The 18,339-nt window shown below is 36.3% G+C and overlaps 1 protein-coding gene across 1 annotated transcript in view; it reads left to right on the forward strand.

The window, feature by feature from the left end:
* LOC137386985 (85/88 kDa calcium-independent phospholipase A2-like) overlaps positions 1 to 18,339 on the forward strand; it is a 68,649-nt gene that overhangs the window by 22,179 nt on the left and 28,131 nt on the right. Inside the window, exons 4-8 of the mRNA XM_068073242.1 lie at positions 2,794 to 2,900; positions 4,830 to 5,010; positions 11,598 to 11,785; positions 14,532 to 14,628; positions 17,241 to 17,423. Of these exons, the coding sequence (XP_067929343.1) occupies positions 2,794 to 2,900; positions 4,830 to 5,010; positions 11,598 to 11,785; positions 14,532 to 14,628; positions 17,241 to 17,423 (756 nt within the window). The remainder of the gene's footprint in view (positions 1 to 2,793; positions 2,901 to 4,829; positions 5,011 to 11,597; positions 11,786 to 14,531; positions 14,629 to 17,240; positions 17,424 to 18,339) is intronic.

Genomic DNA, 18,339 nt, shown 5'->3' on the forward strand with positions numbered 1-18,339 from the left:
CATTATGGTTAGATCTCCACTGGTCAACTATCATTATGGCTAGATCTCAACTGGTCAACTATCATTATGATTAGATCTCAACTGGTCAACTATCATTATGGTTAGATCTCAACTGGTCAACTATCATTATGGTTAGATCTCAACTGGTCAACTATCATTATGGTTAGATCTCAACTGGTCAACTATCATTATGGTTAGATATCAACTGGTCAACTATCCTTATGGTTAGATCTCAACTGATCAACTATCATTATGGTTAGATCTCAACTGATCAACTATCCTCATGGTTAGATATCAACTGGTCAACTATCCTATTGGCTAGATATCAACTGGTCAACTATCATTATGATTAGATATCAACTGGTCAACTATCATTATGGTTAGATCTTAACTGGTCGACTATCCTTATGGTTAGATCTCAACTGATCAACTATCCTCATGGTTAGATCTCAACTAGTCAACTATCCTATTGGCTAGATATCAACTGGTCAACTATCCTTATGGTTAGATCTCAACTGGTCAACTATCCTTATGTTAGATCTCAACTGGTCAACTATCATTATGGTTAGATCTCCACTGGTCAACTATCATTATGGCTAGATCTCAACTGGTCAACTATCATTATGATTAGATCTCAACTGGTCAACTATCATTATGGTTAGATCTCAACTGGTCAACTATCATTATGGTTAGATCTTAACTGGTCAACTATCATTATGGTTAGATCTCAACTGATCAACTATCCTTATGTTAGATCTCAACTGGTCAACTATCCTTATGTTAGATCTCAACTGGTCAACTATCATTATGGTTAGATCTCAACTGGTCAACTATCATTATGATTAGATCTCAACTGGTCAACTATCATTATGGTTAGATCTCCACTGGTCAACTATCATTATGGCTAGATCTCAACTGGTCAACTATCATTATGATTAGATCTCAACTGGTCAACTATCATTATGGTTAGATCTCAACTGGTCAACTATCATTATGGTTAGATCTCAACTGGTCAACTATCATTATGGTTAGATCTCAACTGGTCAACTATCATTATGGTTAGATATCAACTGGTCAACTATCCTTATGGTTAGATCTCAACTGATCAACTATCATTATGGTTAGATCTCAACTGATCAACTATCCTCATGGTTAGATATCAACTGGTCAACTATCCTATTGGCTAGATATCAACTGGTCAACTATCATTATGATTAGATATCAACTGGTCAACTATCATTATGGTTAGATCTTAACTGGTCGACTATCCTTATGGTTAGATCTCAACTGGTCAACTATCATTATGGTTAGATCTCAACTAGTCAACTATCCTATTGGCTAGATATCAACTGGTCAACTATCCTTATGGTTAGATCTCAACTGGTCGACTATCCTTATGGTTAGATCTCAACTGATCAACTATCGTTATGGTTAGATCTCAACTGATCAACTATCCTTATGGTTAGATATCAACTGGTCGACTATCCTTATGGTTAGATCTCAACTGGTCGACTATCCTTATGGTTAGATCTCAACTGGTCAACTATCCTTATGATTAGATCTCAACTGGTCAACTATCCTTATGGTTAGATCTCAACTGATCAACTATCCTTATGGTTAGATCTCAACTGGTCAACTATCATTATGGCTAGATCTCAACTGGTCGACTATCCTTATGGTTAGATCTCAACTGATCAACTATCATTATGGTTAGATCTCAACTGATCAACTATCATTATGGTTAGATCTCAACTGATCAACTATCATTATGGTTAGATATCAACTGGTCAACTATCATTATGATTAGATATCAACTGGTCAACTATCATTATGGTTAGATATCAACTGGTCAACTATCATTATGATTAGATCTCAGCTGGTCAACTATCATTATGATTAGATCTCAACTGGTCAACTATCCTTATGGTTAGATCTCAACTGATCAACTATCATTATGGTTAGATCTCAACTGATCAACTATCATTATGGTTAGATCTCAACTGATCAACTATCATTATGGTTAGATATCAACTGGTCAACTATCATTATGATTAGATCTCAACTGGTCAACTATCATTATGGTTAGATATCAACTGGTCAACTATCATTATGATTAGATCTCAGCTGGTCAACTATCATTATGATTAGATCTCAACTGGTCAACTATCCTTATGGTTAGATCTCAACTAGTCAACCATCATTATGATTAGATCTCAACTGGTCAACTATCCTTATGTTAGATCTCAACTCAGTTGTGCCAGTTAAAAACAAACATGTTAACTGTAAAATTTCGGTTCAAGCAGCTTTTCGGAGATTTTGTACTCCTGGCTGCTCCTATGGTTGTCATTTGGAATTTAGATTGAAGATGTACATTCTGCAGTTTGCCTCCACAATTCTTCGTTATACCACTCTAGAGAGAATAGATAAGGTAGATTATCAGTTGATTATAAAGCTAATGGATGAAGTCATGCCATGATTTATCAGTCATCTCATATCCTGTTATTACTACTTACACTTCATTAGAATAATCTAGCATTGTTTCTCCATTGGGGTTGTCCCAGAGGGTCGCAGTTATCCATTTCCTAGTTGTCGGTGGCTTTTGCTTTGGAATCCCATACACGATGGTTGTCGTAGGAGTTGCCTATAAATGTACATTACATGTTAGGGTCAGCTATGTTCAACTTTTCATTGAGGTTTTTATCACGTAATGAAAGAAAAGACATATCCTAGTGTAGAATGGCGGTTATATAATGTTTCTAGTCTATACTCTACTGAGTGTATGGTTTGTTTTAGGATTTATGCAATAAGGTCCGCCAGCACCAATCAGACAGCGTTATGCATCACTGTGTCAAACTTCATCTTATTTCTGCCATTCAAGCTGGACACAGAGAAATATCCAGGTTCATACTACTACCTCACACTGCTCTATTTTTTGCAACACTCTTAAAAATATCGTAATTGTAATTTTGGTTCCTGTGAATTCATAAATATATAGGAATTCATTTTAATTCAACCTGTACAACGTATGTGTCATGCTTGCTGTGCTCGATATAGGTGCCATGCTTGCTGTGCTCCTTTTCATCAACATGATTTTTGTAGTTTACTCCTAACAGTTTTGCCTTATTGAACATATTATCCATGGGTTCACCGTTATTAACCACTTATGCTTAGTTGAAATATGTGAAATATGCTTCAAATGTTGATCCTAAAGTAAACAGTTTACTTTTCCTTCCAGCAAAGAGCTGGTCGTGCCATCGCTGGTGACAGTGTCAAATTCTCTTGATGCATACAACAGGCCTTTTGTTGGACTGTAATCTAAAAACTTAACTAGCCTTCCTTGATGTTTACAATTGTCTTATCTTTCTGATGTATCATGGATATTTTTTGGAACGTTTCTTTGGGTGCTTTTTCAAAAGACTTCCTTAGTTATTCTAGCTACTCATCTTTGCGCTCGTTGGCTTAATAGGACTTTTTTGTATTTGCAACCAATAAATCTCAACCTTAAACCATAACTGTCACGTACAACTTTTATCGTAGTTTTTAGGTAAATCAGCCACGCTGATTCCGATTTTGTACTCAAAATAAAGATTGGTCTCCTAACCTTCAAAGTCATTTAAGCTTTTTTAAAGCCTTTCAATATCCGTTTTGAAAACAACACAATTGGCATTACAAGCTCCGTCCATAAATATGTGACGAAACCTAGCTTTTTCAGGAACGGAAGTTAGGAATGTTTAGTCCGATTTATAATAAAAGAGATGGGTGTCTTAAAACCCTTATTATCTAAATCCAGCCTGTAAAATAATCTCAGTCTTTTATGAAAGGTATATAAACTATTTAAAATTGCTCGTAGCTTGTTACATGATGTTTAAATAGGCTGGACGCCGAGAAAACTAAGCTCAAAAAGCGCGGTTTTATCACAAGCTAGCGTTGTTATCGCGCTTTTTAAATATTCAATGTTAAATGGCTTATCTACCTTTCAGAAAAGACTGATATTATTTTTAAGGCTGAATTTAGATATTAATGGATTTTAAAACACCCATCTCTATTATTCTAAATTGGTCTAAACATCCCTACATAACTTCTGTTTTTAAAAAGCTAGGTTACTTGACTTATTTATGGGCGGAGCTTGTTGTGCCGATCGTGTTGTTTTCGAGACCGATATTAAACTGCTGTAAAAAACCTTCATTACTCTGAAAGTTAGTGGACTAATCTTTATTTTGAGTACAAAATCAGAATCAGTGTGTCTGACTTACCTAGTAAATACGATAAAAGTTGTTCGTGACAGTTATGGTTTAAATGTTGTGAAGAATGAGGAAGAAGTTGACCTGTTACTACTTGTCATCATACCCTGTCATTTAACATGTCATCATTATCTATCATCATAACCTGTCATCATAGCCTGTATTAATTATGTGTAATCATAGCTTGTCATCATCGCTTGTTATGATAACCTTTCATCATAACGTATCATCATAATCTGTCGTCATAGCCTGTCATCATAACCTGTCATCGTAGTCTGTTTTCATGGCCTGTCATCATAACCTGTCATCCTAGTCTGTCATCATAGCTTGTCATCATAACCTTTCATCATAACCTTTCATCATAGCGTGTCATCATAGCCTGTTATCATAACCTGCCACCATAACCTGCCATTATAGCCTGTCATGATTACTTGTTGTTACTCTTAATGGTGACAACTGTAGTGCTAACTGTATGTAATAACATGTGGATGCACAATATCCATACAAAAACTTTTCACACAAACTTATGAGGCTGTCGAAAAAGGATGTATATACATGTATGATGTACAATTCTATGAAACTTTGTAGACATGTTAATTCTGTCGATGAAGACAACTGCACCCCACTGCACATAGCATGTCAAACTGAATCTGTCAATGATGATATTGCGCAAGAATTAATCAATCACGGTGCTAATGTTGGCATTACCAATTCTCACAACGAGACACCATTGCATTTGGCTGCTAAACATAGTCCATCCAAGTTGAAGGTAATTTTCTGATCACACCATTTTAGTTCAGCTAAATTTTTTCATGAATGAACTTATTCTTGCCTCAAACAAATTAAATCACATCGTTACACCTGCTCAGGTGCAACGATTTGATTTTGATTTTAACGGATGTTGACAATCGTCATAGGGTTTTGCACCAAGTTACAATACTTTTTCATCGCTAAAGGCTGCATTTTTTACATTAGACTCATATCGAATTTTCAGCTGTGTTCTAGCTCGTGGCCAGTATCAAGGTTAAAGTGAACTATAGCCGCATGCCAGCAGCATGTGCTAGCATGAAACATTTAAATGCGTCTGGATTATGCGGAAGACCATACTAGGTGCTATCTGACGATGTGACTATTAGCTTGATTATGATACTGTTGTCTAATTTTGATTGCACAAAGAGAAACATGGGCTACGTAGCAAAATCTGAGGTGTGAGCTAGTTGATAGTGCCATACGTCTACATGTGGACTTCGTTCTTTCCGGAAAATGTGTCAGATGTATGATGGGCAAAAATTGCTATAAGAAAGCGATGCAGTTTATTGTGTTCATTCTATATCCCAAAATGCTATGATAACTTTTTCATAATTACTGGAGGTATTTACACACAACATTAAAACACATGAATTATCTGACAAAGTTGTAACACGATATATTCTGAAAAAAACAACCACTAGCAAGGTCTAGGTTTGGAGATATAAGAGATGAATAGTTTGGAGGTAGAGATGGTGATATAAGAGATGAATAGTGTGGAGGTAGATATGGTGATATAAGAGATGAATAGTGTGGAGGTAGAGATGGTGATATAAGAGATGAATAGTGTGGAGGTAGAGATGGTGATATAAGAGACGAATAGTGTGGAGGTAGAGATGGTGATATAAGAGATGAATAGTGTGGAGGTAGAGATGGTGATATAAGGGACGAATAGTGTGGAGGTAGATATGGTGATATAAGAGATGAATAGTGTGGAGGTAGAGATGGTGATATAAGAGATGAATATTGTTGAGGTAGAGATGGTGATATAAGAGATGACTAGTGTGGAGGTAGAGATGGTGATATAAGAGATGAATAGTGTGAAGGTAGAGATGGTAATATAAGAGATGAATAGTGTGGAGGTAGAGATGGTGATGTAAGAGAGGAATAGTGAGGAGGTAGAGATGGTGATATAAGAGATGAATAGTGTGGAGGTAGATATGGTGATATAAGAGATGAATAGTGTGGAGGTAGAGATGGTGATATAAGAGACGAATAGTGTGAAGGTAGAGATGGTGATATAAGAGATGAATAGTGTGGAGGTAGAGATGGTGATATAAGGGACGAATAGTGTGGAGGTAGATATGGTGATATAAGAGATGAATAGTGTGGAGGTAGAGATGGTGATATAAGAGATGAATATTGTTGAGGTAGAGATGGTGATATAAGAGATGACTAGTGTGGAGGTAGAGATGGTGATATAAGAGATGAATAGTGTGAAGGTAGAGATGGTAATATAAGAGATGAATAGTGTGGAGGTAGAGATGATGATATAAGAGATGAATAGTGTGAAGGTAGAGATGGTGATGTAAGAGATGAATAGTGTGGAGGTAGAGATGGTGATGTAAGAGATGAATAGTGTGAAGGTAGAGATGGTGATATAAGAGATGAATAGTGTGAAGGTAGAGATGGTGATATAAGAGATGAATAGTGAGGAGGTAGAGATGGTGATATAAGAGATGAATAGTGTGAAGGTAGAGATGGTGATATAAGAGATGACTAGTGTGGAGGTAGAGATGGTGATATAAGAGATGAATAGTGTGAAGGTAGAGATGGTAATATAAGAGATGAATAGTGTGGAGGTAGAGATGGTGATATAAGAAATGAATAGTGTGGAGGTAGAGATGGTGATATAAGAGATGAATAGTGTGAAGGTAGAGATGGTGATATAAGAGATGAATAGTGTGAAGGTAGAGATGGTGATATAAGAGATGAATAGTGTGGAGGTAGATATGGTGATATAAGAGATGAATAGTGTGGAGGTAGAGATGGTGATATAAGAGATGAATAGTGTGGAGGTAGATATGGTGATATAAGAGATGAATAGTGTGGAGGTAGAGATGGTGATATAAGAGATGACTAGTGTGGAGGTAAAGATGGTAATATAAGAGATGAATAGTGTTGAGGTAGAGATGGTGATATAAGAGATGAATAGTGTGAAGGTAGAGATGGTGATATAAGAGATGAATAGTGTGGAGGTAGAGATGGTGATATAAGAGATGACTAGTGTGGAGGTAGAGATGGTAATATAACAGATGAATAGTGTGGAGGTAGAGATGGTGATATAAGAGATGAATAGTGTGGAGGTAGAGATGGTGATATAAGAGATGAATAGTGTGGAGGTGGAGATGGTGATATAAGAGATGAATAGTGAGGAGGTAGAGATGGTGATATAAGAGATGAATAGTGTGAAGGTAGAGATGGTGATATAAGAAATGAATAGTGTGGAGGTAGAGATGGTGCTATAAGGGATGAATAGTGTGGAGGTAGAGATGGTGATATAAGAGATGAATAGTGTGGAGGTAGAGATGGTGATATAAGAGATGAATAGTGTGAAGGTAGAGATGGTGATATAAGAGATGAATAGTGAGGAGGTAGAGATGGTGATATAAGAGATGAATAGTGTGAAGGTAGAGATGGTGATATAAGAAATGAATAGTGTGGAGGTAGAGATGGTGCTATAAGGGATGAATAGTGTGGAGGTAGAGATGGTGATATAAGAGATGAATAGTGTGGAGGTAGAGATGGTGATATAAGAGATGAATAGTGTGAAGGTAGAGATGGTGATATAAGAGATGACTAGTGTGGAGGTAGAGATGGTGATATAAGAGATGAATAGTGTGAAGGTAGAGATGGTAATATAAGAGATGAATAGTGTGGAGGTAGAGATGGTGATATAAGAAATGAATAGTGTGGAGGTAGAGATGGTGATATAAGAGATGAATAGTGTGAAGGTAGAGATGGTGATATAAGAGATGAATAGTGTGAAGGTAGAGATGGTGATATAAGAGATGAATAGTGTGGAGGTAGATATGGTGATATAAGAGATGAATAGTGTGGAGGTAGAGATGGTAATATAAGAGATGAATAGTGTGGAGGTAGAGATGGTGATATAAGAGATGACTAGTGTGGAGGTAGAGATGGTGATATAAGAGATGAATAGTGTTGAGGTAGAGATGGTGATATAAGAGATGAATAGTGTGGAGGTAGAGATGGTGATATAAGAGATGAATAGTGTGGAGGTAGAGATGGTGATATAAGAGATGACTAGTGTGGAGGTAGAGATGGTAATATAAGAGATGAATAGTGTGGAGGTAGAGATGGTGATATAAGAGATGACTAGTGTGGAGGTAGAGATGGTGATATAAGAGATGAATAGTGTGGAGGTAGATATGGTGATATAAGAGATGAATAGTGTGGAGGTAGATATGGTGATATAAGAGATGAATAGTGTGGAGGTAGAGATGGTGATATAAGAGATGAATAGTGTGGAGGTAGAGATGGTGATATAAGAGATGAATAGTGTGGAGGTAGAGATGGTGATATAAGAGACTAATAGTAAACATTGAACATGGTACTTTGAAAATTTTTACATTAAGGTGCCATCTAGAAATTTAAATTTACAGTTATAGAAATATTTTAAAATGAATATTAAAGAACATAAAAATAGTTTTAAATATTAGTATTAAGAAGTTTTGTAATATAGTAATTACTATATTAATATTAAAAATAATTTCAAAGAAATATTTAAGTTATTGATGCAGAAAAACCTTTTTCTCAGTTTACCAAACTGTTATAAAACATTGGTTTTTGATTCAGAAAGTTAGTCGGTTTTACTGGCCAATAAAAAAGAAAAGATAATACCTGATGTATTGTAGCTAGTAATAGGCATTTGCTTTGGCTACAACAAACTCATGACCCATACGCCGACTACTCGTAAGTTAAGCTATTCACCATGAGATTCAACAATACTTAAATTTCTGACATAAATTTTACATCAAACTAAAATATAAAGGAATTCAATTACCACAATCATGATCTGAATTGTTTAATACACAGTTGAAACGTATATTAGTAGCTTCCATAGATATGTTACAAGTTAGAATCTTTCATTTTCTTACAAATCATCGTATATGCGAACCCCAATTGTCCTGGTCACTTGAAAGCCAATCTGTTGAGTTTCTTTTGGATACTGTTGGAAGCTTAAGTTGCAAATGAATAAACAATTACAATGCACTTTCAGGATAAGATTACTCTGATATACGATTTTTTCACCTTGCCAAGTGGAACATCATGACTTTTTTACCTCGCTGTACGAATCTTATTTCACCATACGAATTCAGCAAAATATTCGCTGGAGCTCAAATTTGGCAGTCGGTGTTCTTATTACGTACGTCCAAATAACGGAGACACCGAAATACTGTTTGCCGAAAATATTTTCACAATGTCTGAAAGAAACATGATGACCGGTTTCTCTGAGTTCAGCAATTCTTGTGTAAAACTGTAAAACTTCTTTTCAAACAGACGGTGAGCAGACAATTTCTCTTAACCTGATAACAAAAATCCACAACATTACGAAAATAGCATCGTTCGGGTTTTCTTGATGAATTAGGTTAAAAAAAGTTTTTAAGAGGCAGAGCTGTGCTCAAGTACTTTTTTCAGTTCAAGTAGAGTAAGCGAGTACTCAAAACAAAATCGAGTACAAGTACAAGTACACACATGTTTCTGCTTTCCGAGTACAAGTAGAGTATCACAACTTGATTCCGAGTACAAGTAGAGTTATCTCTCAAATTTCAAGTTCAAGTAGAGTTTTCCTTCTGAATTTCAAGTACAAGTATAGAGTACATTAATGAAATATCAAGTACTTTTTATTAAATTAAATTAAAACGAATAAACAAGTAAAACAGCCAAATTAACCAGTACAGGTAGGCTTATATAATATAATATGATAATGATTAGGGTATGATAATAATATGATAAAATAATATGATAATATAAAAGAATAATGTCCAACTATCCCCGGGTTCTAGTTTTCTTTATTTATACTAGGCCCTGCAGCCTGTTGCATTTGCAGAAAATGAGGTTCTCCAGAACGGCATCGCTCATTGAGGCGCGATGTGGCCTCATCAAGATGTCAGACACTTCTCACAGACACTTAACTATCATACCATGTTACTTGCACAACATTTCAGTAGTCTATGTGACCTTGGATTGACATTTCAATAAGATAAAGCCCTTGTTCCAACATACATTACACACGTACAGAGTACAAACAGAGAAATTGTGGTGCTGAACAAAGCAGGTAGTACACAATACAAATTGGATCACAGACTAGGTAAAGTAAAGAGAAATATTGTGTCAACAAGGAGTTGACAACTCTCTGGTGCAAGTAAGAGTAGAGTATATTTGATGTAGAGTAAAGTAGAGTAGAGTATTTTGATGTGGAGTAAAGTAGAGTAGAGTATATTTGATGTAGAGTAGAGTATTTAAGTTTGCAAGTAGATTCCGAGTACTTTCTTCCCAAGGGATTACAAATAGAGTATATTTATCCCATATTATGGCCCCTTTGAGTAGAGTAGAGAGTAGTTGAAATCGGTACTCGAGTAGTACTTGTACTCGAATTTGTACTCGAGTAGCACAGCTATGTAAAGAGGCCCACTAAAAGTTATGGTGAAAGCGAAAACAGAAACTGATAAGTGATAAAATTTTACTAATAAAAAGTTGAAATAAAATAAAATAGTTAAAAATACATACTAAAGCTTAGCTTTACTACACATGTGTGTGTAGTAAAGCTAAGCTTATTTGAGACGATTTCAAAGTTTATGTTATATATACGTCTGTCTTGAAGGTAAGAACTCCCTATTGTACATTATAATGTTACATTTTATTGCAGATCATAACTATTAAATACACAATATACAATAAAGTTACTGTAGGTAACTATAATTGCTAAGGTTAACATACTACTTTGTTACTAATTTTCAATATGTACAGCGCTTATGTAAAACTTTGACGGTTTTTACTAGAGTATGTTTGTATTATATACTTACTATGGTTTCTATACCCTACATACAATTTTTTCACCATATGATGCCAACCCTGGAACGGTTCAAAGTCGTATCCTCAGGGTGCACTGTAATTATAATCAACTGTTTTAGCCAATCACAGATGTGCCGGTTTTTTCTTTGCATATACTAACAAGTTCCTTTCAAAACAACGCATCAGCAGCAGGTAGTAGATGCGTTGGCTACGAAAGACAAGCCTTCTTTTAGTGTGTGTTGCCACGCTTCAACTATGCGTCTTGTCTCCTGCTGTCATCTCGCTCATATTGATCACGGTAACCACAGTGCCATGACAGCGTAAAGCGCAATTAAATACTGATTGGTCCTATGGGAAGCTTGATGTAAGCGATATCGGTAAATGCTTGAAAAGTTCCATATTTCCTGTACTTTGTAGAATACCACAGCTCTAACAGTTGCTAGGCTGTGTGTCTACTTTTTACAGATTTGGCTGTTTCAATTTGCACCGCTTCATTCTAACATTTTACAGGTCCTCTTATCGCAACCTACAGATGCACTGGATGCTTTGACCATCTCGGGAGAAACTCCATTGCATTTTGCCTGCACTGAGAATCAACCGGAGTGTGTGAAATTGCTTCTACAATTTGGTGCTGACCCTAGCATCTCTCAGTCATACATGTTTCCTATTCACTGCGCTGTCAAAATTAACAGTATCGAGTAAGTCGCAGTTGTACATGTTCCCATCTGTTGAACTGTCAAAATTAACAGTATCGAGTAAGATATGCCTTGTATTGCGCGTCTGTGTTCCCCCGCTGTTGCAAGAAGGCTTGTATTTTACCCAGAATAAGGTATCCGGGGAGGTCTGTTCTAACCCAATAGGTCATTGATCAAAAGTTTTACTCTAGAAAGTTCATAAAATGATGCACCCACCCATGTATAGTTAGGTGACTCGGCGATGGTTGACTGGTCTGAATTCCTACGCTGTACTAATCTCTATGGAGAATTAGATGCTGTGCATACATTGTAGGCCAGTCACTGTATTTCATAGTGTATTAAACTAAAATTTATCCATAGAAACTTAATCTCTTTTAATATCTGCTTCATAATTTGGAGCAAATATTCCTATAAGAATACATCATAAATCAATTATTTGCTTCCGTTACCCGAAACCTATGGCTGCTCGTACAAAAGAACTGTACATATTTACTACTCGTACAAAAGAACCGTACATATTTACTACTTGTACAAAAGTACTATACATATTTACTGCTCGTACAAAAGTACTGTACATATTTACTACTCGTACAAAAAAACTGTACATATTGACTTTTAGCATTAAAACATAGAGCAGGTGTATTTTATATAGCTGTAAAATCTGAAAGTAAGATATTCAACTACACGTAAGTAACTAAACTAGTAAAGCACCAGTAAGTAAAATGACCTATATTGATACTATATACCCTGGAGAGATAGGAGTGTAAGTGTAAGAGCAGTGATAGTAGGTTTGGAAAAGTAGTGTTACTGTGTAGATAGCCGACATGACCTACCCTAATGTATATTAGGTAATATTTAAATAACCCTACTCGGATAGTTTTATATATTTTTCATTTTTCAGTTTCGACCAGCATCCGACTTTCTTCTGCAAAACTGCATGTTTCTAGTAACTTTGAACATCACATGTTGGAAACTACTGGGCGTATTGAACCAATTATGTGCTGGAGTTTTAATTTGCGTTTTGAAAAGTTTGAACCTCAAGGTCGTAGTAAGTAATCGATTCACTTTGTGTCATTAGACTCTAATAAGGAAGCCGCAGGTCTCACTTTTAAAACAGTTACATTTGGTGATTGTATTGTGAGATGATATAGGTGATATACTTGATATTGCTCATAGTATAGCAAAGGTTGTAGGAGTTAATACTTTGGTAGTTTTCATAGGTTATGAGAAGATATAGATGATTTAAGTATTTGGTGTGCCTAATAGGGGCAGTTTGTTAAATTGTCTGATGGACAATGCGTTAAGATTGCCTGGAGTAAAGCATGCGTCATAAATAATGTGCAGGTATGCGTATATTAGTTTGTGTATATATAGTATGCTCTATTTTATTTCATGTATTGATTAAGCATTGAGTCTCATCTAAGCGAGTCATTGAATATTATAAGCTCACTTATACAGGAAAATTCTGGTTTGATTCCTTTGAGTATTATTGTTACCATCAACTGTTTAAATAATCTGATCTTCATTTCTTGGATAGTTTACCTTTAACAGCTTTGTAAAATACACGTTTTTATCAATCGGCGATGCCAAGGTTCAAGGATCAAAGTTTATTGATTACCCTTCAAGCAGTGCACCATGGTCCTTTCAACCTTTGCGCATCAATGGACTGTTTTTATATCTTCTTATTTTATATATAGACAAGGACTGTGTCGTCATAGTCATAGGTCTCACTAGTCATAGATCTCACTAGTCATAGTCATAGGTTTTACAAGTCATAGATCTCATCAGTCATAGTCATAGGTCTTACAAGTTGTAGATCTCACCAGTCATAGTCATAGGTCTTACAAGTCATAGATCTCACCAGTCATAGCCATAGGTCTTACAAGTCATAGATCTCACCAGTCATAGTCATAGGTCTTACAAGTTGTAGATCTCACCAGGCGTAGTCATAGGTCTTACAAGTCATAGATCTCACCAGTCATAGTCATAGGTCTTACAAGTCATAGATCTCACCAGTCATAGTCATAGGTCTTACAAGTCATAGATCTCACCAGTCATAGTCATAGGTCTTACAAGTTGTAGATCTCACCAGGCGTAGTCATAGGTCTTACAAGTCATAGATCTCACCAGTCATAGTCATAGGTCTTACAAGTCATAGATCTCACCAGTCATAGTCATAGGTCTTACAAGTCATAGATCTCACCAGTCATAGTCATTGGTCTTACAAGTTGTAGATCTCACCAGGCGTAGTCATAGGTCTTACAAATCATAGATCTCACCAGTCATAGTCATAGGTCTCACTAGCTATAGGTCTTACTAGTCATAATCATAGGCCTCACTAGTCATAGTCATAGATCTCACTAGTCATAGGTCTCACTAGTCATAGTCATAGGTCTCACTAGTCATAGTCATAGATCTCACTAGTCATAGTCATAGGTCTTACTAGTCATAATCATAGGTCTCACTAGTCATAGTCATAGATCTCACTAGTCATAGTCATAGATCTCACTAGTCATAGTCAAAGGTCTCACTAGTCATAGGTCTCACTCAGGCAATCGTATTCAAACATCTCACGAGCATCATTTCATTGGTAAAGGGAAAACACAATTTGCCTACCCTTCATATTCTTGGGCCATTTAATGTATGTTTATGTACATACAAGGTACAACGAATAGAAAATTGTCTTCTCTTGCGATTATAAAGTGAGTTCCAGTGATTGCTATGAGTACTACCTATGTGTGATATTTAGATGCGTTAAGGCACTGCTAGAGAATCACCGGCAGCAGTTGGCAACGAGGGATGGAAAGTTTGGTGCAACTGCCTTACACTGGGCTAAAACTAGAGAGGTATGTAACTAGAGAGGTATTTAACTAGAGAGGTATGTAACTAGAGAGGTATGTAACTAGAGAGGTATGTAACTAGAGAGGTATGTAACTAGAGAGGTATGTAACTAAAGAGGTATGTAACTAGAGAGGTATTTAACTAGAGAGGTATGTAACTAGAGAGGTATGTAACTAGAGAGGTATGTAACTAGAGAGGTATGTAACTAAAGAGGTATGTAACTAGAAAGGTAAGTTCATATCAACTTGCTTGCTTTTTATAACGCATGAAAATAATTTTATGGGCTCGCTCATTTTCATGGCTGAATTATAGCACAGACTATTTTATAAGGTTGTGGATTTTTGTGGCGTGTCTAGGAAATGCGCATGTCATGAGGATGTGAGTGTAGGGTATGTTGTATGATTGTGAGTGTATGGTATGTTGTATGTAAGTGTGTGTACGGTGGGTTGTGAGTATATGAGTGCAGAATATCTTGTGAGTATGTGTGCGTATGGTATGTTGTAAGGATGTGAGTGTATGGTATGTTGTGAGGATGGGAGTGTATTATATATTGTGATTATGTGAGTTTATGGTATGTTGTGAGTATGTGAATTTATGGTATGTTGTAAGTATGTGAGTGTATGGTATGTTGTGAGTAAGTAAGTATATGGTAAGTTGTGTGGAGGAGAGTGTATGGTATGTTGTGTGTATGGTATGTTATGTGGATGTTGGTGAAATCAGTCTAGTTATTCCTTAGATGTTCGTCAAAATAAGGTGTCAAGATTGGGTTAATACGGTCTAATGAGGTGTCATAAACTAGTTTTACAAATAACTCTAGCATTTAACCAAGGTCAACGTTTTAGAAAATCGATCAAGTATTGGTTATGCGCAGTGGCTTCTTTTAGTTGGCAAGTGTGATTAGGCATTCGGTATGAGGATTGCTCGCAAGGTTTCAATGAGTGTCTGATGATTTGTATAAACTAGTGGTGATGAAGTGTACAAACTAGAGTCAAATGACAAGCATAAACTAGCGTCTCATGACATGTATAAACTAGTGTCTGATGACATGTGTAAACGAGTGTCTGATGTCATGTATAACCGAGTGTCTGGTGTCACGTATAAACTGGTGTCTGATGACATTTATAAACAAGTGTCTGATGTCATGTATAACTGAGTGTCTGATGACATGTATAAACTAGTGTCTGATGACATGTGTAAAATAGTGTCTGATGTCATGTATAACCGAGTGTCTGGTGTCACGTATAAACTAGTGTCTGATGACATTTATAAACAAGTGTCTGATGTCATGTATAACCGAGTGTCTGATGACATGTATAAACTAGTGTCTGATGACATGTGTAAAATAGTGTCTGATGTCATGTATAACCGAGCGTCTGGTGTCATGTATAAACTAGTGTCTGATGACATTTATAAACTAGAGTCTGAGGACATGTATAAATGAGTGTCTGATGACATGTATAAATGAGTGTCTGATGTCATGTTATAAAGGGCCTTTACTGTTTCACAAAAATCACACTGTGTGCAAGCCAATAAGACAGATATATATTTTACAAATATATATAAATACATGTGATCAGTGTGTGTGTGCATACAACAGAACAACATGCAAGAGACTTTCAATGATTTCTAATATTGTTATCCTTCTGGCTTCCTTATATACACAAGGTCTCTTGCTGGCTCCGCCCATTAGTCTTTTCGGTCCTTCGTTAGTCTCGGCTGCGTTCTCTCGGTCTGCTGAGTCAGCTCATTTTTAGCCAGATCTCTTACTGAGCAAATGACAAACCTGGGACAAGGGACTCAGCCTGGTTGTGGCGTCGGCCTTGGGGTCGACTAGTTGATCGGTCCTGGTCTCGGCGATCTGCCTTTACAATGTATAAACTAGTGTCTGATGGCATGTCTAAACAAGGGTCTGATGTCATGTATAAACAAGTGTCTGATGGCATGTATAATTGAGTGTCTGATGGCATGTATAAACTAGTATCTGATGGCATGCATAAACTAGTGTCTGATGGCATGTATAAACGAGTGTCTGATGACATGTACAAACGAGTGTCTGATGGCATGTATAAACTAGTGTCTGATGACATGTATAAGCTAGTGTCTGATGGCATGTATAAACGAGTGTATGATGGCATGTATAAACTAGTGTCTGATGTCATGTAGAAACAAGTGTCTGATGGCATGTATAATTGAGTGTCTGATGGCATGTATAAACTAGTATCTGATGGCATGTATAAACTAGTGTCTGATGGCATGTATAAACGAGTGTCTGATGACATGTACAAACGAGTGTCTGATGGCATGGATAAACTAGTGTCTGATGACATGTATAAGCTAGTGTCTGATGGCATGTATAAACGAGTGTATGATGGCATGTATAAACTAGTGTCTGATGTCATGTAGAAACAAGTGTCTGATGGCATGTATAAACTAATGTCTGATGGCATGGTATATATGTCTTTAGACACTAGTAAACAAGTGTCTAAAGACATATATAAACTAGTGTTTGGTGCCACATATGGACAAGCATATTTATCCTATATGACAGCAGCTGTATTGCAAAGTAAAAACTGTATTGTTTGTCCTTATATCAATTAGTGTTTAGTTATGTTTTTAGATGATCACATGTTTGCTGGAATATGGAGCAGCTATAGATGCCCTTTCCAACACTAAAGACACTCCTTTGCACATTATGCTAAAAGAAGACAGGAGAGACTGCGTTAATAAGTTGCTCACTAGTGGTGCCGATGCCAGGATCCCCAACCACAATGGAGAAACACCGCTACACATTGCTATTCCAGTATGTTCAATTTGTCGGCATGTTTACTTTTACAAATGAAACAATGGGCCATGCCAGCACATAGTTGCATGTAGTAGTGCCTTTAGCAAAAACAACATATATTGTAAAATAAAACAATGTATAATGTAAAATAGTGTATAATGCAATGGTTTACGAATGATGCTCTGCCTTTCATAGTCAGCGAGTCAAGCAGCGATTGTTTGGTGCTGGTTTTTGTTTTGGCTAAGAATACAGGCAGGTCCATTTGGAAATGTTTAATTTTATTTGTTTGAGGTTATTCCAACCATAAGCACTTTCACAATGTTTGTTCAAGGTTATTCCAACCAAAAGCACTTTCACAATGTTTGTTCAAGGTTATTCCAACCAAAAGCACTTTCACAATGTTTGTTCAAGGTTATTCCAACCATAAGCACTTTCACAATGTTTGTTCAAGGTTATTCCAACCAAAAGCACTTTCACAATGTTTTGTTTCGTCCTTATATGACATGGCGAGGCAACCTTCATTTTTTCTTTGAGATGTTTTTTAAATAGGCTACTTTTAAGAAACAGGTTTGTTAACTAAAAATAGGACATAATATATTCTTAAAAATTTTTAAATGTATAAATTGGTTTTATGTAAAAAATTTTAGCAGTTGACTCGTTGGCAGAGCGTCGCAGAAGTCTCACAAGTTTACAGTGAGGGTGCACATAAATTTAAAGCATGAGTAATGCTGTTTGTAATATTTCCTCTTGTGGTTGGAGTTTTCATCTCATAGAGTGTTAAACTTTTTGCTCACTTCATGTGAGGGCTCTGTTATTGTGATTCATGTGATACAAATAGTTGTGGTACTTGAATCTCACTTCTAGCTACATTTAGTGAGGATAGACAACTCTAAATTTTAGCTTTGTTTATTGAGGGTACACACCTCTAACTTCT

The sequence above is a fragment of the Watersipora subatra genome, chromosome 2, assembly GCF_963576615.1.
Source record: "Watersipora subatra chromosome 2, tzWatSuba1.1, whole genome shotgun sequence".
NCBI lineage: Eukaryota > Metazoa > Bryozoa > Gymnolaemata > Cheilostomatida > Watersiporidae > Watersipora > Watersipora subatra.